This window comes from Vipera ursinii, assembly GCF_947247035.1.
Source record: "Vipera ursinii genome assembly, chromosome: 1".
Lineage (NCBI taxonomy): Eukaryota > Metazoa > Chordata > Lepidosauria > Squamata > Viperidae > Vipera > Vipera ursinii.
This window is the reverse complement of record NC_139512.1, coordinates 183,191,996-183,218,353: the sequence shown is the minus strand read 5'-3', so window position 1 is coordinate 183,218,353 and position 26,358 is coordinate 183,191,996. Positions and strand designations below refer to the sequence as shown.

Here is a 26,358-nt window from a genome sequence, read left to right as displayed (position 1 = left end):
TGAGGTACCATCAATATGCTGATGATACCCAGCTTTTCATCTCCACCCTGAACCAACCCAGTGATGCCCTCGACGTGATGTCCCATTGCCTGGAAGTGGTACAGATTTGGGTGGGGAAGAACAGGCTCCAGCTCAACCTGGCCAAGACTGAGTGGCTTTACGTACCGGCATCTCATTTAGTCCAAGAGGTTCCATCTTTGGTTATGGGAAGAGAGGTGTTACCTCCCGTTGATAGGGCACGCAATTTAGGCATCCTCCTGGATTCACGACTCAGTTTTGAAGATCATATTGGAGTCGTGGCCAGGGGGGCATTTGCCCAGGTTCACCTGGTGCACCAGTTGCGCCCCTATCTGGACCAAGATACTTTACGTACAGTCACTCATGCGCTCGTTACCTCCCGTGTTGATTATTGCAATGCTCTCTACATGGGGCTGCCCTTGAAGACCAACTGAAGACTTCAGCTGGTGCAGAATGTGGCCGCGTAGGTTGTGATGGGAGCATCCCGATACTCCCATATTACACCCTTCCTGTGTGAGCTGCATTGGTTACCGGTTGCCCTCTGGGTGAGATTTAAGGTGCTGGTTCTTACCTATAAAGCCCTACATGGCTTAGGCCCAGGATATTTGCAGGACCGTCTGCTGCCGGGAACGATCTCCCATCGCCCAGTACGCTCACACAGAGAGGGCCTCGTCAGGGTACCATCGGCTAGACAATGTCGGCTGGCGACCCCCAGGGGGAGGGCCTTCTCTGTGGGAGTGCCAGCCCTATGGAACCAACTTCCCCTTGAGCTCCAGATGGCCCCGGATCTCAAGTCCTTTTGCCGCAGCCTTAAAACACTTCTTTTCCATCAGGCTGAGCTGGACTGATGACAGGGATTTTAAAATGTTTTTTAATTTTTAACTCCAATTTTAATTTATTCTATTGGGGCTGTTAATTTAATTCTTTTTAACTTTAGTATTGTTGTATTTTATTGTTGTTAGCTGCCCTGAGTCCTTCAGGAGATAGGGCGGCATATAAGTCCTAATAATAATAATAATAATAATAATAATAATAATAATAATAATAATAATAATAATAATAATAACCATGTGACTAATTTAACAACTGGCAAAAAAGGTTATAAAATGTGGCAAAACTCACTTAACAACTGCCTCGTTTAGCAATGGAAATTTTGGGCTCAATTGTAATGATAAGTTAAGGACTACCTGTATTACTCTGTATAATTGGTGGTCCCACCAGCTAATGCTTGTAGGAAAATGGTATTTCTTGCAGATATTCCAATGCACCATTGTTGCTATTATTTTTGTTTTTTGATTTTATTATTTCATTTCAATTTTTTATTTTATTTTATGCTTTAAATTTTGTAAGTAACCTAAAGGTGCCAAATGGATGTTTAAATGAAAGGACATGTATGAAACAAATCTTCCCAGGTTATGATCACAATGAAGACAATTAAATATGAGTATATATTAAATTGATTTATCAGTCCAGTCAATGTAAAATTATGGTAGGAATGCACCGAAGCACACAGGGTAGCCTTTTCTGATACTATAATTCATGACATAGTGTGAAGAGAAGAACCTGAAATTAAGATATATCAAACAGAGTAGGAGCTAGACTTTGAAGATGTCAAATAAAAAAGTTGCCATGCATAAAGATCCGGCCAGGGGGCTCTAGAATTTAGACATTCCATTAATTTCTGCCTCTTTCAGCCAGAGGGACAGCTGACAGAATGAGCTGATTCAGGAGCTGACTGATAGGAAGATGCCATCCACAGAAGCATGCTTTTAGTTATTGCATTGGTGATTCAACTTCAGTTACTGTTATTCACTGAATATTTAATTACATGTAACGATAGGAAATTTTGTTCAGACTTCCATTTTAACGTGTCCTGAATGTACATGGGAACTCATACATACTGTAATTTGTATACTAAAATAGGTATTTAAAATTGCACTTAGTTTGCATGACAGTAATATATTAAGATTATATGCAAAACCATTTGAAAAAAATATACATATTTAGGTTTGCACCAAATGCAAACTCAAGTTCATATGAACTTTTTTTAAAGTTGCAAACTGATCTGGATCAGGAAATAAAGAAATAAACTTAAGATGGGAAACAACAATGATATCTTTTCTAATTGTAGGGTGCTCTTTGTCTAGCAGTGCATTCTTGACAGTCGGTGTGAAAGACCATAGAGGAAATTAATATTCTCTTCCCATTATGTCTGCATGTTATATCTGTGTCATGGCTTCTTATGAGGATGGCCATTTACAAAGTAGAAACAGTATGGATAAAAGTTAATTACAGAACTATGAACTGGCATAAGATTCTGTACGCAAACTGGAAACAATCAGTCTAAATTAAACAGAGCATTAGGTGAAGTTGCATGTGTTTTCAGTCTTGTGTCCAAGAAGCAAATTTTAATAGCAAGATCAAAATATTAGCTTTAGGAATTGTGAGAAATGAAATTTTAATATTTTAACATTACTGTTTTGCAGGTATTTCTTAATTTGACCAAAGATTTTGCAAAAGATGAACAAACCAATCCAGAGTTATCTCAAGAAGGGCCCAGTTTTACTGTGGATAATGATGGCTTGTCCATGAACTCTAACAACCTCTTTGAACCAGATGGTATTAAGATAGTGTAATTTTTCACTAGCTGAAGTTTTTACCAAATGAAAACCTTATAGTGTCTAGAACAGTGTACAATGAATTACAGCATTTTTAGCAAGGTTATGAAAGATCAGGTTAACTTCACAAAAATATAAGCTCGGTTGATGATAAATTGGGGGGACAAGGCAAAATCACTAAGTATGGCTGGTGATGGAGCAGTTTCAGGCTACAGTTAGAGATAAGCCAGCCTTGTGGGAATTCCAGTATCTCTTAACCTGAAATCAAACACTGATCATGATTAGAAATATAATGGGCAGTTATTCTGTGCCATTTCATCCTAGTTCTGTTTGGTCCTTCAGAAATTGGCTTACCAAGAAAAGCTAAATTTCATCTCAGACTTAGTTGAGAAAATGGAAAATGGTGATGTAATCTAATAGGACCCTATGCCTGGGCTAAGGGATAATTCACTTGCTACTTAAATATCATACAACTGTAAAAAAAACTTGCCATAGCTCCTTAAAGATTGTTCAGTTATTGAGACATGGGCTGAGTTTTAATTAAGTACAGGGCTGCTACTCAGCAGCAATCCACAAACTCCAAAATCCCCTTCTCCCCTCCCCTCATTTGTCATATGAAACAAGAATAATGAATGACTTGGGTTATCACTAACTTGGGTTATCACTAACTTGTTTTTGTCAAAGATTGTCTCATCCTCACAAGTATACCTTCTGATGCAAACAACCATAGCTGATTCAGGAAACCAGTCCTCTAATGCTAGAGCTTCCTGGCTGTAGGGAAGATATTCAATTACCTGTATATTTGGCAGTAGCACCTCACCTCCTCATATTCCTAGGAACAGCCATATTGAAACACCATGATCCCTCAGTCTGTTTAATCTGCTTATCATGTAGTTTTTCATTCTTTCCATTGTAAGAACAATGTAGGCCTGAGGGGAGAATGTCGATGACCCAGGATGAGGGGGTTGGATAGGTTGGCTTACCAAAAGCAAAATACTTCCAGAAGTGAATTTTGAATAGAAGAAACATTGTGTGAGTCCTAACATCAATCACTGCTAATAAGGCAGCAGCCAGAATATAGGATTGGCTAGGATTTCAAAAAAAGAAATAATATTTTTCAAATTGGTTTACATGTTCTGGTGGAATGAATTGGGTAAAACTAAATATAATAAGGAAACAGAACTAAGTACTTATGGATTATGATATTTCTTTCTTTTTTTTATGAATAGATCAAGTTCTGATTAACATGGGAAAGCCAAACAATCTTTCTCTCCTGCTGAGGAAGGCCACAGCATTGTTCATTAAACGTTTCCATCACACTCGACGAGATGTGAAAGGTTTTATTGCTCAAGTTATCCTTCCCGTGCTCTTTGTGACAGCTGCTATGGGCCTTGGCACCTTGAGAACAAAGGTGGCAGAATACCCAGCTCTCCATCTGTCACCAGCCTTGTATGGGTCTTCCAGCCAGTCAGACTTCTTTGGGTGATTATTCATTTTTAGTTATTCAGTTAGCTTGATGAAATGTGGCACACTGGGAATGGGAGGGCTGACCAAATAGTCACCAATTAGTTTCTTGTGTGGAGTATGAGATATGCTAAGAAAAATGAAGGATAAGAGACAGAAAATATATTTTTGTTAATCTCAGCAGTATAATACTTTCTAGAGTTTTGAGAGTAAAGCAAATTATAAATGTATAATTCTATATAAAGCTAACCCTAATAGAATCTTGCAAGTGTAAAAGTACAAAGTTCCCAGTTCCCAGTGCCATGTTTAACTGCTTGATTCATTGGGGTGGGAACTTCCTGAAATTTTTTCTCTGACTATTATGCCACTGGGGTTTCCTGCCTGGCTTAACTAATTGTTTCCTAGGCAGCATCTTTTCCTCTTGTTCCCCAACTGCACATATTCTATTGCATTTTTATAAGGTTTATCAATATAGTCCAACAATTCAGTAAAATATCAGGATATTCAATTGATTTGAGCAAATCTCATATTTGTCACCATGTGCAGCTAAAACTCTTGTAGAGTTTGTTCATTTTTAACTTTCAGTTGGCTGAAACATTGTGTCATAGGGCAAGCATTTTTGAACCATATTACATTTTCAACCTAAGTTACAGAATGCCAGAAACCATTATCCCTATGGGAATGAAATATGAGAAATTTATCATATAATTGCCATTTCAAACACTCCCTGATAGCTTCCCACAAGTCAGTGGGGAAGCCAGGAGGACATATGCATTTTATTGTGACTGTTGAGGCTCCTTGCCAGCTTCCCACAAACAAACTGGAAGAGAGTGTCAACAATGAGGAAGCCAGCAGGGAAGGTTACAGGTTGCTCAGATAAGCCTCCCCTAACCATGTCTATGGAGATTCTCAGTCATCCAGATTTTCACGAGGCAACTGGACTTTCTTTTTTCTCTTTGAAGACATTTCACTTCTCATCCAAGAAGCTTCTTCAGCTCTGACTAGATGGTGGGGAATGGAAGAATTTATACTCCTTGTAGACAGCTGGTCATTTGCATTCTTTTAGAGAGTAATTGATGGCACCTGGAGGCTTATCTGTGTCATCAGGGTCACTTGCAAATGGGTGTGGAGCCTTCTTGGAACTGTTGAAAGGACTGTGTTGTAGACTGAAGATAGATGATGCTGTATCCCTCCCCCACTGTGGTGAGACGCCTGTTCAAGTTTGACATAGATGGCCTCTTTGACCCTCTTTTAAACCAGCGGCCCTATCTGTCCAAAATGTGGACTTTGCTGTCTTCAAAAGAGTGGCCTTTGTCTTTTAAATGCAGATGTACTGTGGAATCTTTTCCTGATGGGTTTGTTCTCCTATGTTGTGCCATGCCTTTATGAAGTGGTTATTTTGTTTCCCGAAAGTACAGATCTGCACATGGCTCACTGCACTGTACTGCATATACCACATTACTCAGTTTGTGTCTGGGTGCTTTATCCTTGGTTTTATGAACATATAAGAGGTACAGACAAGCTTCAGCCTTAGTGTATTCTTGTCCACCCCTCTTATATGTTCATGGAACCATTTATAAATCGGTGTTTTACTAAGAATTTTGAGTATTTTAAATATCTTACAATAATTATCCAAAATTGGAATTTTTTTCAAGTTACAAATATTTCAATGGTCCTCTTTTTTTAAAAAAAAAGTTGCATTCATTATTAGAAACATTGAAATGAAAATTTCTTAACTTCTTTAAAATTTTGTTATATTATCTTTAAACTAAATTGCAATATAACTATATAATTATTATACTAAACATCCATATTCTTTAAAAAACCTGAAACTATTATATGAAAAAAGATATAAAGTGAGGAAAACATAGAGGGGGAAAAAGAAAAATAAATAAATTGAGGCTCTCATGTGCTGTCCCTCCCCGTAGGCAGGCTGGACCCATTTGAATGGTCTTCCCCCAATGACAGATGGACCCTGATGGGTTCCAGAGGGAACTGGGGGATGTCCTGGAGTTGCTGCTATACAGTCCTGCTGAAGCTGTGGCAGCAGCTGGAATTTAAGGGCACCCATGACTTTGGGCAGGATCGCACCCCTGCAGTCTCTCTTGACTCATTGTTCCTAAACTTCCCCATGGTTTACAGAGGAACTACAGGTTCTGAAAAGGGCCAAGAGATGCCTAGAGCACCATTGAAGGAAGACAAGGGATAACTCTGGCTGGATATGACTTAGAGCAGCTATTTATTTTATTTATTTAATCCCATTTATATCCCGCCCTTCTCGGAAGACTCAGGGGGCTTACAATCTAAGCACAAATCAAATGTGCTTAGCAATAGCCTTCATTCTATGTATATGCCTGCTTATTAGGGCTTTCGCCCCCCCACCCAAGCAGCATTATTAAGGCCTATCTCATGGCAATAAGAATGGCAAAACAGCAGTATTTCTCCATTCTTATTGTATTCTCAGAGTGGTGCCTAGAAGCCCTGTTTTGGGTCACCCATTCCCTCCTAGATCAGGGGGGGCTTGGGTAATCCTTTGTAGGGCTGGGCAGAGGAGTTTGTTCAGCCTTGTTATCTGGGAAGGGTTTCATCTGGTTGGTCCTGATGAAGTGGATAGGGCTCTTGTTGCTGTCAGTACCTGTCAGTTAGATCCTTGTCCCTCCTGGATGGTGGAAGCCGTCAGGATGGGGACTACCAGATGGGTCCAGATAGTAATTAATACATCACTAGAAGAGGAAACAATTCCAGATGCTTTTAAGCAAGCCCTGATTCACCCCCTCCTTAAAAAAGCATCACTGGATCCCACCTGCCTGGACAATTTTCATCCAGTTTCCAACCTTCTTAGGGAGAGTTGTGGTGATCTGGCAGCTGCAGAGGTCCTAGATGAAATGGATTATCTGGACTCCTTTCAGTCAGGATTCAGGCCTCATTATGAGATGGAAATGGTGTTGGTCACATTTGTCAATGATCTCTGGAGAGAGCGAGATGGGGGTAGTGCAACCATTCTCGCTCTCCTTGACCTCTCAGCAGCTTTTGATACCATTGACCATGGTATCCTTTTGGGCTGGCTGCAGGGGATGGGGATGGGTGGCACAGTTCTGTGCTGGTTTGGCTCCTTTCTCCAAGGCAGGTCCTAATCACTATTGATAGGAAGTGAGAGGTCCAGCGCTCAGCTGCTATTCTGTGGTGTGCTACAGGGCTTGGTACTTTTTCCACTCCTTTTCTACTGCTGGGTGAGATCATTGGTCACCACGGGTTGAGGTATATATTGTATGCTGGTGAACCCAACTCTATATTTTACTCTTGGTGACCCAAGTGATGCTGTGGCTGTCCTTTCACAGTAGCTGGAGGCTGTGGGAGCCTGGATGGGGGACATCCAGGATTTTGTCATATTTGACAAAGATGGGGTGGGGTGGCACTGTCCCAAAAAGACCCAGTCTGCAACTTGGGAATTTTTCTGGACTCATAACTCCTGTTTGAGGAACAGGTGGCAGTCATGGCTAGGAGAACCTTTGCACAACTTTGAGTTGTGCAACAGTTGCAGCCTTTCCTGGACCAGGATTCCCTGTGATCAATTGTTTAGTCCCTAGTCCCTTACAGCTGGACTGTTGTAATGCACTCTACATGGAGCTAGCCTTGAGGAGCATTTCGAAGCTACAGCTGATGCAGGGTGTGATAGCATGGATAGTTTTGGGCAGGCAGGAATAGCCCCTGTAACACCATTGCTCCATGACCTGCACTGGTTACCAGTCTGCTTCTGGGTACAATTCAAGTTGTTGGTGATCACCTTTAAAGCCCTTCGTAGCATGGGTTCAGTTTATTGAGGGACTGTCTCACTCCACTTGGATTGTCCTGTACCACTCGTGCCAGCAGAGGAGGCATGTTCCGGGTCCCATCAGCCTGATTATTCTGGCTTGTGAGGTCCAGGAGGAGGGCCTTCTCTTCTGTTGCTCCTGCCCTCTGGAATATCTTGCCCGCCCCTCCCGATGTGAGGTTGGTGCCAACCCTCCTATCCTTTTATAGGGGCCTAAAGACATGGGTCTGCTAGTCAGCTTGGGTCCCCAGTGGGGGAACAGCCCAGTGGAGGTGGCTGATAGAGTAATAACAGATCTCACATCCCCCCATTCTGCCCCTGCCCTCCTCATGTGTCCTTGGTTTTAATGTCTGATAAACTTTCTATGTTTTAATTGTATATGTAACTGTAAGCCACCCAGAATTACCCCATGGTAAGATGGGTGACCAATAATTTTTTTAAATAAATAAATTCAGAATAATCCCTTCAAAAACAAGGAACATCAAAACAATAAAAACAGAAGAAAATACAATGTTAAAATATTTTTAACTGGTGTGTGTTTGTGTAGGTTTTAGTATTCTGACACATGATAGCTTTCTTCAGTTTCCATTGTTATTCAGTTTTAACATGGGATATAGGGATTCAAAAGAATGTTGACTATCCTGTTCACTATTTATGGTTGCCTTGAAATTGCAGTTAATCATTTGGTTTATTTGTGTGTTTAGGAATTACAATCAAACCACAGATGCTTTGGTTGCTTCAATGCTCTCTTTTCCTGGAATAGATAATACCTGTCTAAACAGAAATAATTTGTAAGTACCTTTCTCCATTTGTAAGTAACTCAGAATAACAAAATAATAATCTCCTTCCTACCTTTAACCTCATCTAAAAAGACAAATGACTGAAAAGTATGAGTCATCAGGATAATCTGCAGAGTTTATACCTAGCTGCCAACATTGGAAAATATTCTAGCAACAGTCAGATAGTGTTTTCTACCAAAATTTGGTCCAATTAAATATCCAATATTAAATGTGCAATATTCTTCACCAAAATACCAAATTTAGATTTACAGGTCTCACTGATATTAAGTGCTGTCAAAATTAAGATATTTTAGATTTTTTGCTATTGCTAAACCTTGTAGTTCAGCAGTAATGCAATATAAATTATTAACTAGAATAATTCAAAAATAAACCCAAGAACTTCAAACAGGCTGATACCTAAATCATGCATAATAAGCATGTTTAAATATTTGTTTAGTTCCAACGAATCAAACTCATTATAGTGTTAAGTAAGCATAGATGCAGCCTTACTACAGATTCTAGTCAGAAGTAAATACCAATGAATTATGCTTGATTGAGGGTTTATAGGAGTGCAGGAATGTAAGTTTACCAAGTTACAGTCACTGATGAAAGAGGAGGGTTGAAATAGGGATGTGTGAAGATTCTTGTGGCATAGGAGTCAGTTAAGTTTTGAATGGTGTCCATAAATTACCAAAATTAAATTACTTATTAAGTAAAAAGATTGAAAGTTTCTGTTCAACACAATAAGAGACATTTATGAGCTCTTATAAGAGTTCTGCAAGAAAGAAAACTGCAATTTTGATATTCTTACATGAAATCTCAGTGGTGAAATGGATGACAACTTACCGGTAGATATATTTGGTCATTTTTATACGTATGTTGTCAGAGCCTTCTTTATCATTTTACACCACATAATGGCATCCAGTGCCTTAAAAAGTTGTCACCATTACTGTTTGAGGGAGTATTTGGATAGACCATGAATGGACAACCTTTGTGTGTCTCTGTAGCTCTTGACATTTGGGGAAGAGTAAAGGATGCAAGGATGCAAAATGGACTAAGTCAGGCTTTGTTTATCTTTTTCAAAATGTGCTAAATTTATTTTAAAAGCACACAGTATAGTTTTTGTGTGTTTTCCACCACACAAAATGGCAAAAATTAGACCTCTGATTTTCAGCTGTTGTTGGACGGGGCTCACAAAAACTAAAAAAAAAAGATATGTGGGCCCTTTTATTATTTATTTGTACATATACTGTAACTAATTGTGGCATGGGCTACACATACAATAGTTGTATCATAGGATTTTATGGGTAAGCATGTATTAGACAGTCTCTCAGGCACAAGATTCCCTTTTGCTTCCAATATTGCTTAAAGTAATGTTAGTGTAGATAATTTTTTGCTTATATAAAAGGTCTTATTAAAACTTTTCTACTCAGTTTTAATATTGAATAAAAATAAATGAACAGAAGAATAGTTAAACCAGTAAAAACCAAGCGGAGCTGATCAAATTTAGTTTCCTTTGGAAAAGCTTTAGGAAATTAATAAATAATGAGGTATTCCTGCTTAGTGTTCTGCATTATCTGGGAAATTCCCACTATGCTGTGTATGCAAATTTATAGGCAATGTCAGTGTTAAATCTGCTTACTTTCAGAACATGTTTCAAGGAAGATGTGGCTGAAAAGTGGATATTCAGTGGAAATCAGAGTGATCAGTATACTGCCTGCAATTGCACACTCAGTGGAGAGGTAAATTCAAATTAGAATCTCATGCAATAAGATCAAAATAAGAGAATTTTTTTAAGAAAATGACTAAAGGTTCAAATGAAGGTTAAATAAGTGGATTTTTTTTCTAAGACCAAACCCAACTTTATGAAAAACAGATATCTTTAACATATTTATAAAAGCTAATTTCCCAAGCTGCCAATTTAACATTATTCTCATTTAATACTACTTAACATTACTTAAGCAGGGCTTTTTTTGTCATAGAATGCTCAGAACCTTTCCACCTTTTTTGGATGGAACCTTGTAGGGTAGGCAAGGCGGGCTGCATGACATGCGTGAGTTCCAGCACCTTTTTCTTTTACAAAAAAAGCACTGCTTAAGACACTTGGTGCAGTTGTTAGAATGCAGTACTGCAGACTAACTCACTGCGCATTCCAGGAGTTTGATTCTGATAATCATCATCATCATCATCTGAAGCTGTATGGAAAAACATCATCTGAAATAGAATCGTTGCTGAATATATAGCAGTATATATAGTCCGTATTATATAGCCAAGGTATTGCAATGGAGTTTGGCTTGGACAAATGTGCCACACTTACTCTCAAACAAGGAAAAATAGTGAAAACTGAAGGAATCAAGATGCCCCAGAAAAATAACATTAAACGTCTGGTTAAGGAAGATTACTACAAATACTTGGGTATCCTTCAAGCTGATAACATCAAGCACACTGAAGTCAAGAAAAAGATTAGAGGTGAATACATCAAGAGAGTGAAGAAGATCTTAAAGTCCAAACTCAATGGAGGAAATACTGTGAAGGCAATCAACACCTGGGCAATTCCAGTCATTAGATACACAGCTGGAATAGTGGACTGGACTCAAGTACATCAGATGGTTGAAGAATTAAAAATGGCTTTGGAAGAATATCTGAAGGACAATAATGAAGATGCACTGAAATTAGTATATCAGGAAGGCTTACTGACTACTGGAGAGACCAAACTGGCCTACAAGAAAGACCAAATGAAGAACAGAGGCATGGGAAGACAAAGCACTACATGGCCAGTACATTAAAAAGAATAGCTGGGAAAGCAGATAATAACAAGACCTGGCAATGGCTAAGAGCAAGAAAGTTGAAGAAAGAGACCGAGGGACTAATTCTGGCTGCACAAGACTAAGCCTTAAGCACAAATGCAATACAAAATCAAAATTGAGAAGACAGCAATAGACAGTAAGTGCCGCCTATGCAAAGAAGCTGAAGAAACAGTGGACCACCTGGTAAGCTGCTGCAAGAAGATTGCACAGATTGACTACAAGCAGCGGCATGACAAAGTAGCAACAATGGTGCATTGGAAGATCTGCAAGAAATATCATTTGCCAGAAAGCAAGAACTGGTGGGATCATAAAATAGAAAAAGTCATAGAAAATGATAAAGTTAAACTGCTCTGGGACTTCAGAATTGAAACAGACACCTGCAACATAACACCTCGGACTTAACAATTGTCAATAAGAAAGACAAAAAAGTCTGGATAGTGGACATGGCAATGCCTGGAGACAGCAGAATAGATGAGAAAGAACTGGAGAAGATAACAAAATACAAAGACCTACAAATAGAAATAGAAAGATTGTGGCAAAGGCAAGTAAGGGTAGTACCAATAGTAATAGGCGCATTGGGTGCAATCCCAAAACAACTGGAGCACCACTTTGAACACCATTGGCATTGACAAATTCACCATTAATTTGCAAAAGGCGGCCTTACTAGGAACTGCTTCTATCCTGCGATGATATCTGTAATACCATCAAACATCCACATCTGCCTATCCCAGGTCCTTGGTAAGGACTCGATAGGTAGACAAAAATGCCAAATCCAGTCTGAACATCTGGCTGACTGTGCGATGATCAATAATAATAGAATGAAGAGAATTGAAGTGGGAAAATAAGTTTTTAATAGAGCTGTTGTGGCGCAGTGGTTAAAATGCAGTATTGCAGGCTAATTCTGATGACTGCCAGCAGTTTGATTCTCACTGGCTCAAAGTTGACTCAACCTTCCATTCTTCCAAGGTCAATAAAATGAGGACCCAGATTGTTGGGAGCAATATGCTGACTCTGTAAACAGCTTAGAGGGAGCTGTAAAGCATTGTGAAGCAGTATATAAGTCTTAAGTGCTATTGCTATTAACAATATACATGGCAAAGTAATTTATGATTAGCTTGAGCTTGAGCTTCGGATGGCCAAGATCTCCGGTCCTTTCACCGCGGCCTCAAAACACTCCTTTTCCACCTGGCTGACCTGGACTGACAGGGATTTTAATTATGTTTTTAATTTTTAACTCTAACTTTTAATTTATTTTAATTTTAATTTTAATTTATTGTACAGAGGCCTTTAATTTTAATTTTTATCTTAACTTCTGTATTTATTATATGTTACTGTTGTTAGCCGCCCTGAGTCCTTCGGGAGATAGGGCGGCATATAAGTCCCAATAATAAATAAATAAATAAATAAACTTGCTTCCAGTAGAATCTTCCTTCACTTTCTCAAACATAAAACTACTAGTTTTGGAGACAAAACTAAATATAATGTTAATTTCTATTATCTAGCACTGATGATGTTACCTAGCTGGATAATGAAATATCTGCAAGAAAACAATCAGGCTCAGAGAAACAAATTATCAGTTCTTCTTTTCTACAATTTTTCTACAGAGGAACATATGAGTAAAAGAACACCTGCCAAAACTGTGCAGGGTAAAGGCTGAAAGCGGCCAAGGGCAGCCCCATGCCTGCCTTGCATAGCCGGTATGATAGCTGCGGTGCTTGCCAGGGCCCAAAGAGCATGAGGCTGCTCCTGCCTTGCTCCTGCCTCTGCAGAGCTGGAGAAATTGCCACACATCCCTGTCCAGATGCCCTCACCTCCCCCAAGCATTTTTTCACTAACCTGCCTTTCAGCTGCATCATGTTTTTCAACTGCCACTGTGTATTTATGGGACTAAAAAAAAAGTTCAATCAGACCTTCCAACTTCTCACAAAAAAAAAATATCTCATGAAGTTGGAAGGTCTGATTGAACTTGATTTTTAGTCTTAGAAACATGTGGCAGCAGCTGAGAACCAGACACAGAAATGCCGACTCGCCCCACATCAGACAGAAGCAGTCCAGCAGAGTGGCTCAGAGTGGCATGGCCAGGAGGGCAAAGAGCCCCAGTGGGGCCAGAAGCAGCACAGGCAGCCACTCGGAAGCCAGAAGTCACCCGACATGGCCAAGGAATGTCCCAACAGCAGGGCATGTAGACAAGACGGGCAGAGACTGGGGTTCACTGAGGACTGGAGAAGATAAGGGTGTATGTGAAGAAATATTCCTCAACCCCATAGGCGCTCCTGACATAAGCAATGTCAGCTGGCCGTGCCCCCCATCTGGCTGAGGATCCTACTGTAGCTGGTGCTTATTATCAGGGTAGTGCTTATATTAGGCCCTCCCCCCAAAAAACAAGCTAGGGCTTACTTTTGGGGGTAGGTCTTAATTTTGGGGAAACACTGTATAATGTGTTAACACCTCACTGGCCTTGATTGATCTCAAGCAGGGCTGGATCAGAAAACCCAAGGTCATAGATTAAACTGAGAAGCTGAAAAAATATTCTAACAAACTGCTTCTACTTCTCTACTGCTGCTAAGACAACTACATGGCCAGAGCCATTAAGCTTGATCAGAGGTGCCTTTTATGTCCATTTAATTGTAGTTGCACAGTTAAAATCAGTTTCAGCCATACTGCACATGGAAAGAAAGCAAATGTGCAGAAAAGTAAAAGGAATTATTTGCTTGAAACATCATGGTTCTTGAGATTAAAAGAACAATGTATATAGATAGTACTTACATTTTTTTTAATTTTAGATTTGTTTCAAAGTGTGAACTAGTAGATTAACAATTAAATGTAGTTAATAATTGCCCTAAAGTATAGAAAGTATAGAAGGGACGCGGTGGCTCAGTGGGTTAGGACGCTGAGCTTGTCGATCAGAAGGTCGGCAGTTTGGTGGGTCGAATCCCGAATGCCACGTAACAGAGTGAGCGCCTGTTACTCATCCCAGCTTCTGCCAACCTAGCAGTTCAAAAGCACGTAAAAATGCATGTAGAAAAATAGGGACCACTATGGTGGGAAGGTAACAGTGTTCCGTGTGCCTCTGGTGTCTAGTCATGCTGGCCACATGACCACAGAGACGTCCTCGGACAAGCGCTGGCTCTTCGGCTTTGAAACGGAGATGAGCACTGGCCCCTAGAGTCAGAAACGACTAGCACGCATGTGTGGGGGAACCTTTACCTTTACCTTTATAGAAAGTATATCTGCCCAGTTGAAAATTAGTTTGTATACATGGTTTCATTTTTTATTAAATTATAATTTAATTAAAAAAACTTTGCCTTGCTTCATTTGCTTGAAGTTTTATTCATTAAAATAATATTGCATAGAGATACTAAAGAATATTTTATATTAATATTTATTGTTCATCAAAATAATATAATTTTAGGTATAAAAATCTTTCATGTTCATAAATTCCTTTTATTTCTAGACTTGTCCAAAGCTGAACTTTTCACCACCTCACAAGAGAACATTCTCTTCCCGGATAATATATAACCTTACTGGGCATGATGTAGAAACTTATCTTCTAGTTACTGCTAAAGATTTTATTCAAAAGAGGTATTCCATTTATTTTATTGCTTTCCCTTGCTAGCTCTATTTAACTTTAACAGAAAGTCCTGACTTAAAGTGTTATTGCCAAAGCAGCATTAATTTCATTGTTGTCCCATTGAGATCCCCACCACCTCTCCTGATGCATCTGGTTACCACCATGTCTCCTCATACTAGTTCAGGGAGAGAATGGGATAGTAAGTCCTACATATGGAGGTATGGGAAGCAAAATATGGTCTGGTTCCAAGCCAGGAGAAAGATATTGGAAATAAAATGGAGGCAGGCTGCAAGAAAGAAGGTCTCTGTTTATTTGGTAGCAGCATGTTTCTGGAGTGGCTGTCAAATTAGCTTGGTGAGCACAAGGATTTTTATATAGTTTACAGTATTTTGTAATTTTGAGGCTTTCTTTGTATGTTTTTATTATTTGGTTTTACTTGTTTTGAAAAAGCTTGTGATTGGTAATAAGTATTGGGTTCCCTTGGTCTTAATCCTGTCAAGCAAATGTAATTGATTTTATCCTGTTATCTATAGTCTGTCTGTTGCCTCTAGCGTGCCTACTTTAGTGAATAGGCGGGCGTTAGTCAATGTTTCCGCTTTTCTCAATGACCATGGTTACTCAAGTTCATGAGTGAAACATTGTCTGTATTTCTTTTCCTGAGCTTTATTCTTGTGATTTGGGGGACATAGTAAAAAAAAGGATGGGTGTGTGTGCATTCTTACCAAAGTGGTTAACACTTTTTCTCAATCAGTGTCTTCCTTAGCATTTGCATTTCTTTCATTTATGTTTATACTTTCAATTCTATCACATAATTAAAATTTAATTTAAAGGAATAATCTGTGGTGATATTTCTAAATATCTATTACAGCAAGACACATTATATTTGCATAATTTCTTAGTTACCAGTTCACTGAACAAAAGGGATTTAGATTGCTTCTTGCAGCCATAATCTTTAATTTTGATTTTAAAAAGTCATAAATTAGGATTCTAAAATTATTTTGTTTCTCTTCTTTTTTAAAATACTAGTCCATAAATCTTGAAAAATAAAAATGAAAACATACATTTAATTTAATTAAACTTGAGATTATACACTTCCTGGTAGCTCTTTCAGTATGTAGAAAAGAACATGTTGGTGCAGCTGAGTACCTTATTTCCACAAGAATTGGGAATTGCCTGGATTTTCTTTTTATCTGAATCCTGAGCCTGCAACTCCCTTGTCAGCTTCTTCTCTTCCTTTTCTCTGTACAAGAAATCCTTCATGGGATATATTAGGAGCATGGTGACTCATATCATTAGGATGCTGGGTTGCAGGTTTGAGACCCAAGTGCTGCTGTGCGTTGGGGTGAGCTCCCATCACTCATGCCAGCTCCTTGACAGGGACGTGAAAGATGCCCCATGGGCATCCTCCAGGCAACGGTGATGTCATGGGCTAATTCTTTCAACCTGGAAGTGCCTCCAACACGAATGGGATGGGTATGGGACATATAAGATTGGCATATCCAGATGATCCAAGTGTGTAGCAAACCTCCTTAAAGAAAGAAAACTTGATGGTGCCATCAGTCATTGCCCAGATATGTTAAACTGTCAGAAGTGATGTACACTTTATGGCTTATATAACTTCCATGGAATTTAATTGCATGAAATCTAAGATGTCTAAAACATGAGAATTTTATTTTCTAAGATGTTCTTTTTTCCCCTCCCACATCTAGATATGGTGGCTGGAGTTTTGGGCTGCCTTTGACTAGTAATCTCCAATTTGATTTAAGCCCAGTGCCTACTAACAGAACAGTAACAAAGGTAAACTATGGGCATTGAGTTGTCATGAAACATAGCAAACCAATAAGTGATTTCTTAAATTTAGTTTGCATATAATATATCTTGTTAAAATTCACTATTTAATTACATTAAAAACTAGGGTCTTATTGCAGGTTTCTCGGATAAGTCAGTATTACTATTTAAGTGTTGTGGACAGAAAAATGAAGACTTGGAGAAATGGGCTCTATTAAGGCAACTTGTCAAGTTTTTGAAAGGCATGAGATGCAAACAATTTCATGATTTATAACAGATTCATACTATGTTTTATCAACTCTGCTGTAATTTTGTATTAAAAGATTATATTTATATATTATATGCATAAAAGGTATAGCATATGCATAAAATGTTTCCTTTAACTCTGGGGCCAAGGAAATAATGGTCCATATTGGGAGGGACCATTCTAGCAAATGTGTCAACTGCAGTTGTTTTTTCTTCCTATAGTATTGTTCTCATAATTTTCAAGGAATAAATGAGGGCACTCCAGAAATAAACCTCCATTTGGTTATCAGATTTGGCACCAAATCTGAGCTATAGGAGGACTGATCAAAAACATCCCAATGGAACTGCTTCAAAAGTTCTTGGGTATGTCTAGCAGTGTGCAGGTGAGCATTATCATGAACCTGTCAGGACCTACTTCAAACCCACATCTTAAGAAAGCAGAACTCTTGGAAGCAATTTCTCCCAACAGGAACTTTTATTAGGAGCAGTTGATAGCAGGCATAATAGACAGGTTCTGAGATTTCCCACGCAGAATGATAGGTTAAAGTATCCCCAAGCAAGACCCCACCCCATAGTTCATCCAGCCAGTGTGGGATGGACAATCCCCAGGTGTTAAGTCCATCATGGGAAAAGGGGAGATAATATCAGCCTGTCTCTGGTTCACACAGCGATGTTTGGGCAGCTCTTCACACCTTCTTCTGAGAGTGTAGAAATAAGCCAGGCACTGGAGGTTACATTCCTTGTTCCCTCCCTTGTTCTAGCTGACAGTTTAGGGCACAGGTCTGCAACCTGCGGCTCCGGAGCCCCATGCGGCTCTTTCAGCTGTCTCCTGCGGCTCCCAGTCCTCTGCCATGTGCAGTCAAAAAAAACAGTGGGACTAAAAAAGTTCAACCAATCAATTCAAATATGCAGGGTAGGTGCATATCTCGCCTTGGCTCCACTCTTCAGTCAAACCCTGCTCTGCGCATGCACGCATGTATGTGCATGTGCACACATTTTTTGCGGCTCCCAGTTTTTCCTTTTGTGAGGGAACCGGTTCCGAGTGGCTCTTTCACTGTTTCAGGTTGCTGACCCCTGGTTTAGGGAGAGAAAGTTCAGAGAGAGATATAACACAGGAAAGCCAAATGTTACATTGTAGTGGATAATGGAATCAGAGGCAATAAACGAAAGCAAAATGTTACATTGTAGTGGATAGAGGAAGCAGAGGCAATAACCCGTAGGCATACTCCCCTTGGGAGTATGGCAGAACCCAGGGAGAGGTGAGATTTGATTTTGGGTCAGAGGGGATAGATAGAAATGAAATAGGAATGGGTTCTGACAGAACCTTTCAACCCGGAAGTGCCTCCAACATGAATGGGATGGGGTATGGGACATATGAGATTGGCATATCCAGATGATCCAAGAGTATAGAAAACCTCCTTAAAGAAAGAAAACTTGATGGTGCCATCAGTCATTGCTCAGATATGTCAAGCTGTCAGAAGTTATGTACACTTTATAGCTTATATAACTTCCATGAAATTTAATTGCATGATATCTAAGATGTCTAAATCAGAAGTGGTGCCATAGAAAATTGTGCCAAATGTGAAGATGCCAAAGAAGTACTGCTAGTGAAGTTCATGGAGCATGGTTCAACCATCAATTCAGAAGTCTACTGTGAAATGTTACAAAACTCAGCAAACCATCCATAACAAGTGTCGGGACATGCTGACTTCCGGTGTGGTGTTGGTTCATGATAATGCTTGCCCACACATCGCTAGACACACCCAAGAACTTTTGAAGCAGTTCCGTTGGGATGTTTTTGATCACACACAAACACCCCATACCCAGATTTGCCACTGAGCGACTACTATTAAGGAATTTCAAACCTTGTAGAATGTTATGACAAGTGTCTCAATCTGAATGGCGATTATGTCAAAAAAATAATGTAGTGTTGTAGTTTTCTAATATGTATAATAAAAGTTCTGTATCTGCGAGTGTCTGTCATTGATAACCAAACGGAGGTTTGTTTCCAAATTGCCTTTGTATATTCTGCTGTAGCAGGAAATCTAATTTGTGTCATATTAGCATTTGTGTAATAAAGGAACTTTTGTTTGTCAGTTTCTAATGTGCTGAGAAAACCTGTCAAGGCTAGAAAATTCATCTGACAATAATTGCTTCTAGTAGAAATGGACATTGACTCTTAACCTGAGGTTTCTTAGCAGAGTTAATTTTAAATGCCTTTTCTGTCTTCAGGTACTGTAGATAAAAGAGCTCTAGTTCTACTAAAACTGGAGTAGCATTTTGTAGACCTCCTTTCTAGCTTCTTGTTTGAGTTTTGAGAAAAACTATGTTTCAATTTTGCAAATATTTTTTTGGCTAATATAAATTTTATTTTGCTTCTACAAAAAAAAATAGACCAACAAACTCTAACATTGGAACTGTGGGTTGTAACTAGTATCAGACAACTCTCGAACTTACTAACTGAACTTAGACAAGTCACTGTTCTCTTACTTTAGTTCTCCAAGGATTCACAATCTAGAGCAGGGGTGTCAAACTCAATTTCATTGAGGGCCGCATCAGCATTGCGGTTGCCCTCAGGGGGCCGGGTGGGCGTGGCCTGGGTGGGCGTGGCCTACTGGGTGGGTGTGGCTAAAGTGCATATGGCCTACTGGGTGGGCATGGCCAGCTCTACATCGTTCGCATCAAGGGTGCCTGTGGGGGCCTGGGCAGGAGTGGGACAGATCTGAGGGTCTCTGGTAGAAGGAGGGTCTCTGGGCCAGGGCCAAGGCAGTGGGGGCCGTTCCCTCACTGTTTCCAGGATGGCTTCATGGGCCGCATGAAACCACTTCGCGGGCCAGATCTGGCCCCTGGGCCTTGTGTTTGACATGTCTGATCTAGAGGCTTGCAAATTTTTCAAAACCCCCTCTAACATGAACAAACAAACAAGCACTTTATTATTCTTAGTGTTGCTTTATGGAGTGGACCTGCAGATATATTCTGTCTCATTGTTCATCTGAATTCTAAGATTCACTGGCTACAAATTTATTCACAAAATTACAAATACATATATATTGTCTGTTATTTTTGTATCTAAAATTTAAATACAGGTTTGGTATAATCCGGAAGGATATCATAGCCTCCCAGCCTATCTTAACAGCTTGAATAACTTCATTCTCCATGCTCACTTACCACACGGAAACACCTCTGGATATGGTAGGTAACCACCTGCCACATAATTTTCAATTTCAGGATTTAAATACATTGAGACATGTGAAGTATTATGTTACTGTTCATCCCCACTAAGAATGAATCTGCAAAACTGCAGAATAGTTAATCCACGTTTTATGCTTTCCAGGGCATCATTTATTCCTTTCTGAATTCTGCCATAGGTTGTTGAATAAAATGCAAATTGGTCTGCATTGCTTTAAGCTGAAAATCCTAAATGAAGCATTTTTTTTAAAAAAAAGAATCTTAAATATACTCAACTAATAAAGGATGCTGAATATAATAAATTTGAAACAAAGGTTGAAAGGCATTTTGTTCCAATCAGCCCTTTAAAGTAGCCAATAGCTTATGTGTGCTTTGTCAAAAAGACTGTTCAGAAATTCTTAAAATGCCCAGATAAAGGTTTTATTATTTTATTGTTTTTAAAATAGGTAGTAACAATTAATACTCTATCATTGTGTTTCCTAATTTTAATCCCCAGTGCAACTTTAAGATTAGAATTAGGATAGAAACCAAGATCTAGACTGCAGCTTTAAAATATTAATTGAAATTAATGTTTACTCCAGTGGGAATGATATTGCTAACCAACAAGGATATCTCTCATGAGGAAGATCAACATCAGAGAAAAATTGGTTTTTTTGAAGCAATTAAAAAAATGGGATAAAAAAGCAATAGCACTTGGACTTACCAAGTTTCTTCATAGTTTTACAGCCCTTTCTAAGTGGTTTACAGAGTCGGTAAATTGCCCCCAACAATCTGGCTACTCATTTTATTGACCTCAGAAAGATGGAAGGCTGAGTCAATCTTGAGCTGATGAGGATCGAACTCCTGGCAGTGAGCTGAATTAGTGTCAGGGCCCACTTCAATACCTCATCCCAAGAAAGTAGAACTCATAGAAGCAGTTTGTTCCAAAAGGAACTTTTATTAGGAGAAGTTGATAGCAGGCATGATAAACAGGATCTGAGGGTTTCCCGCTCCGATCAATAGGTTAAAGTGTCCCACGCAAAACCCCACCCCATAGTTCATCTGGTCAGTTCAGACGGGCCAATCCCCAGGTGTTAAATCCGTTGAGGGGAAAAGGAGTTAACATCAGGCCGTCTCCAGGCTCCAACGATGTTTTGGCAGCTTTTCACACCTCCCCTTAGCATGGAGATAAACCAGTTGCCGGAGGTGCATTCCTTTCTTCTCCCCCCCCCACCCTTTACTAGCTGACAACAAGGGGAGAGAAAGTTCACAGAAGAAATATGCAGATACAGTAAAGTGTTACATTGTAGCGATAGATGAAGTCAAGGCAATAACCCACAAACATTCCCCTCCCCCCTCCAGGAGTATGGCAGAACCCAGGAAGAGAAGAGAGTGAAGTTTGGGTTAGGATGAAAGAGGAATGAAAAGGACTGGGTTAGGAGGAAAGAAAAGAGGACCATTAAGATAGTATCACTCTTGAAGGCCTTTACTATTACACCAACTAAAAAAGAAAAGGGGCAATAGTAGCTAGAGGCTCAGTAGCTATAAATAGAATATAAAAATAGAATAATTTCAAAATATTATTTTTACTATTTTTGATTAAGTTAATTTCACTCATTTTCAAACTTCCATTTTTGCAAGCAATGACCTCAGTATTTACAATACTGCTCTATTGTTGGTTTCTAGCTTTAAAACTGAGTAACGTGGTTAATGACCTAGTGTAATTTTCCAGATACAGGAAAAGGCAGTAACATTTATTTTACTGATTTAGGTTTTGTGGTAACATGTTGTATCAAAAATGGATTTGTAGAATGTTTGATAAGCTTCCCTAGATGGTATTTGGGGCTCAGCAGGGATAATTCTGACTGGAAGTAAAAGGTAGGTTTGTGAAAATCCATTTAGACATTTTGAATAACTATTTAATTATAAAAGGTCCTAAACTGAAAAATGCATTTATTGCTTTTCTATGTCTTTCTCACCCCTTCTTATTTTCCCAACAATTGCAATGAGAAATAAGAGAAGATGAAGTTGCTAGCTGCCCAGTATGCTTTATCACTGAATTGTGAATCCAGATGTCCGCATTCTGAGATTTTTAACATTCTCTAACTGCGTAATAAAAAATTATTTCTGTACAATAAAATGATTGTTAGCTTATTCTATCCCAGGACATGGACTTGCACCCAAGAGAGATGGATACATTGCCTCCATTTTAACTCTACTACTCTCTGGGCTTTTATTTCTTCCTGAGCTTTAACATATTTAATCTGACTCTTGACTCTAACATTCCACCAAATTTCTTCTTCCAGCTGTTTGACACCCTCTAGGTAAATGAGGAAATGATATCCTCCCACTGGCACTTTTTCCTCAAGGTTGAATCCAAAATGCAGTGAAGTACACAGAGTGGGATCTAACCAAAATAAAATAAAGACGGAGAGTTTATTTTTGGAAATTATGCTTTTTTAAAAATGGAGCCTAAATTTGCATTTGCATTTTCTTATGTCCTATCCCATTTTTGGCTCAGGCTGTACTCAGTCTACAATCTATTGCTATTCTAAGATTATCTGGTCTTTTAAATATAGTAATACCCATATACTGGGGACAAGAATGTTGCATATTATAGCAATAGAATAGCACTTAGACTTATATACTGCTCTATGGTACTTTACAGCACTCTCTGAGTGGTTTACAGTGTTTTCATATAGGACCCAACAATCTGGGTCCTCATTTTACCAACCTCAGAAGGACATCTGTCAACCGTCCCATTCATTCATACAGTGAAGAAAGACTCCTGGGCCTTTGTTTTGCCAAGACTATGCTTTACTGGAACTTAAATGGTTGCAGAAGAATAGGGAAGCTGATTCTGATGTTTTCTGCATGCAGACAAAGCAATTAACTTTGCCTTTTCCCTGGCCCTCCCCCCTGTTATCTACAAATGTCCAATTAGGTGCTGGTATATTGTTCAGGTAACAAGTATTCAGTTTCCCTGGCTTTTGTGCTTTGCACTTGGATGGGTGACCTTGGCTAGCAGATGTTCCTCATTCCTTGGCCAGCATGCTTTGGTTTGCAATGCTGCATTCTAACCACTGTGCCAACACAGTTCCTGGCAACACAAGCCGACAAATTCTAAAAAATTGCATATGTGTAATAATGGCATCCTGGCTTCAGTCAACATGAATTCAGTCATATTGACCAAATTTAAGTTTCAATTTAATTTTTTTTAAAATTTAAATTTAAGTTTAACCCCATATGATTTTTTTTCTTATATAAATATTATTTGCTTCTATCTGACTGATTTTTCTTATTTTTTTCAATCTTTGATTTTCCATATATTGCCTCATTCAGCATCTTCACATACTGTCCTCTTCAGTTCAACAAGTTCTGGCACCAACGTGCATGTTTTTATTAACTTCATTCTTACGTTTCCCTTTAATTTTAATCACTAAATATTTTTTTAAAAAATATCAGCCCAGCTATTTTATATTATCTTACAATAATGCCACATTTTCATGGTCTTTTATGTTAAACTCCTAGTTTTTCTCTGAGAGAGAGATAGGTGATTTCAAATTTTACAGAATAACAGTAACAGAATAGAAAGGGAACTTGGAGTTCTTCTAGTCCAACCCGGTGCTCAAACCTATATCCATATCATTGCAGACAAATGGCTGTCCAATTTCTTCTTAAAAACCTCCAGTGATGGAGCATTCACAACTTCTGGAGGTGTTTGTTTGACAAATGAATAAATAAATATGTTTAATATCGATGCCTTTGGAAGTTCAGACTGATTTATGTAGAATTGCCAATGAATTTTCATTAGGCAGAGATAAAATTCAGAAATAGTTTGCACATAATTGTGGCATTATGAGTATAGGCCTAGATGGAGACATACTCTGCCATTGTTGTTCCCTTCTAACTGATGTTTGGAGTAATGCTGCTCTACCACTGAGGTTGATGAGGTGGAAATCAACATTTCTCAAGCTACACAGAGTCACTGTGTAAACATAAAACAGATGTCTTCAGCTCTCAAAACTGGGAAAAGAATGCCTTTGACTCAAAAGGGTAGGAGGAATATTTTGCATGGATTAATTATGCTTTATATGAATAATTTTCTTTATTCTGTTCTAAATCTTTCTCCAATAAACTGAATTGGATAACCCTGATCATCTGATACTTGAAAAAAATTCCCCTCTCCATTTTCTCAGTCAAGATGATTTTATACATCTTGATCCCACTCATTCATTTTTTTCTACACTAGGTTCTCAAATATTCTTTTTCTCAGCATTTGAGCTATAGATCATTTTAGCTGCCTTTTACCTTAATGGCAGAATATAAAACTGTTAAATCATTCAGTTTTTGAACTAGCACCTATATTCAATAATGAAATAAAGTCCCTAAATATATTTCCTTATTATTGCAGGCATTTCTGTTGTTGCTCATCCTTATCCTGGTGGAGAGAGTCAGGAACAAATCATGTAAGTTGTTAATTTTATCATTTTTTCTCCTTAATATAATCGTAGGAAAAGTAGACTGACTTTTGCATTACAGTTATTTTGAAGTATAATCTAGATTATATTATATGCATGTCAGTCATTGTGAATAGGAATTGCTTATGTTTTATACACTATGTTTTGAATTTATCATAAATATTGTCCCGAACAGTAGAACAAGAAGTTGCAAAGTGCTGGACAATATGTATATATTTAAATATTTATAAACTTCTGTATTTTATTATCTATTCATTATATCCATTATCTATTCATTAAAATCAAGATAAACAATTCAACAAAAAGCAAGTAAAATGACCTGATTAAAAATAGAATAGGAACTGAGCCAGGCATGCTGGCTGAGGAATTCTGGGAGTTGAAGTCCACAAGTCATAAAAGGGCCAAGTCTGAAGACCCCTGGCATAGATTGATAATCTGATTTCTACTTGGCAGCGAAATCTATTTTGTTAATAGCCTGGCCTCTAGGGAGGAAGAAATTCTATAACCAAAATGTCATAACCATGAAAGCCCATTATTGCATCGTCACATATAGGCAACTTTATGTTACATTCTGTAAAGTCACCACAAATACTGAACACACAGTGGCTCATGTGGTTAGGACACTGAGACAGAAAACAATTGAGGGTCAGCAGCAGTTCAAAATCCGAGAGCGAGCTGCATGACAGAATGAACTCACATCAATTTGTCCCAACTCCTGCTCACCTAGCAGTTTGAAAGCATGCAAGTGCAAGCAGATAAATAGGTACCATTCAGTGGGAAAAATAACAGGGACATAAAAGGAGCCCTTGTGGGTGCCCCCTGGGCAACAGTGATGTCACTGACTAATCCTTTCAACCCAGAAGCATTTTGATACGCAGTAGCAGCAGCCACAAACACTGAATTAGCAATACTGAAATTTCAGCTGGAAACCTGTGCATCAGGCAACTCAATATTTTGTTGCTCTGCATGACCATGAGGACTGACTTTGTGGTTACAAATATATAAGAATGAGTAGGTAAATTCACAAATAAAAAAATCCACACATAATTGATAGAATTTAGTTAAGAGGCAGCCCTATCAGCAGACCTTAGTACCTGGATGGGCAGAGGTATACCAAAAGTGGTAACCAAGAGAGGTGTTCACTCAAATAATCTATGTTTCCAACTATGTAAAGATTTAAACATCATCACTACTAATGATTACATATATAGCAAGTGTATTTCTAGCCTGTGTATATAATATGTTTTTAAAGCAATGTTTGGGTAGTAATCTAGCTGCTATATTCAGCTCAAGCAATAACCTTCATAGCCCATGTTATGTATTGGGATAAGTTGCTTGTAAACTGTGTGTGTGTGTGTGTGTGTGTGTGTGTGCAACGGTTAACAGCCATTATGGGTAGCTCCAGACAGCTTGTCTCTGGAGCAGTTACTTGCATTTAAGGCGGGAAGTTACTGTTTAATCTCACTGGCTGCCAACTAGCAACAGACCAGATAAATAGAGCTGAGCAGCGTTTGGGGTTGCTTCTGTCTGTACTGAATAAATGAGTTGCTGTTTCACCATTCTGCCTCGTTAATGCCAGCATCTGAGCCTGGCAGGAACTACGTTCC

General features: G+C 38.8%; 1 protein-coding gene across 1 annotated transcript in view; it reads left to right on the top strand.

Moving 5' to 3' along the window:
* The window catches only part of ABCA12 (ATP binding cassette subfamily A member 12), a gene marked incomplete at its 5' end in the record, with an annotated part of 290,957 nt that overhangs the window by 194,217 nt on the left and 70,382 nt on the right, over positions 1 to 26,358 (top strand). Inside the window, 8 exons of the mRNA XM_083369575.1 lie at positions 2,505 to 2,637; positions 3,866 to 4,118; positions 8,616 to 8,702; positions 10,339 to 10,432; positions 14,952 to 15,079; positions 16,778 to 16,865; positions 20,189 to 20,294; positions 24,685 to 24,739. Of these exons, the coding sequence (XP_083225701.1) occupies positions 2,505 to 2,637; positions 3,866 to 4,118; positions 8,616 to 8,702; positions 10,339 to 10,432; positions 14,952 to 15,079; positions 16,778 to 16,865; positions 20,189 to 20,294; positions 24,685 to 24,739 (944 nt within the window). The remainder of the gene's footprint in view (positions 1 to 2,504; positions 2,638 to 3,865; positions 4,119 to 8,615; positions 8,703 to 10,338; positions 10,433 to 14,951; positions 15,080 to 16,777; positions 16,866 to 20,188; positions 20,295 to 24,684; positions 24,740 to 26,358) is intronic.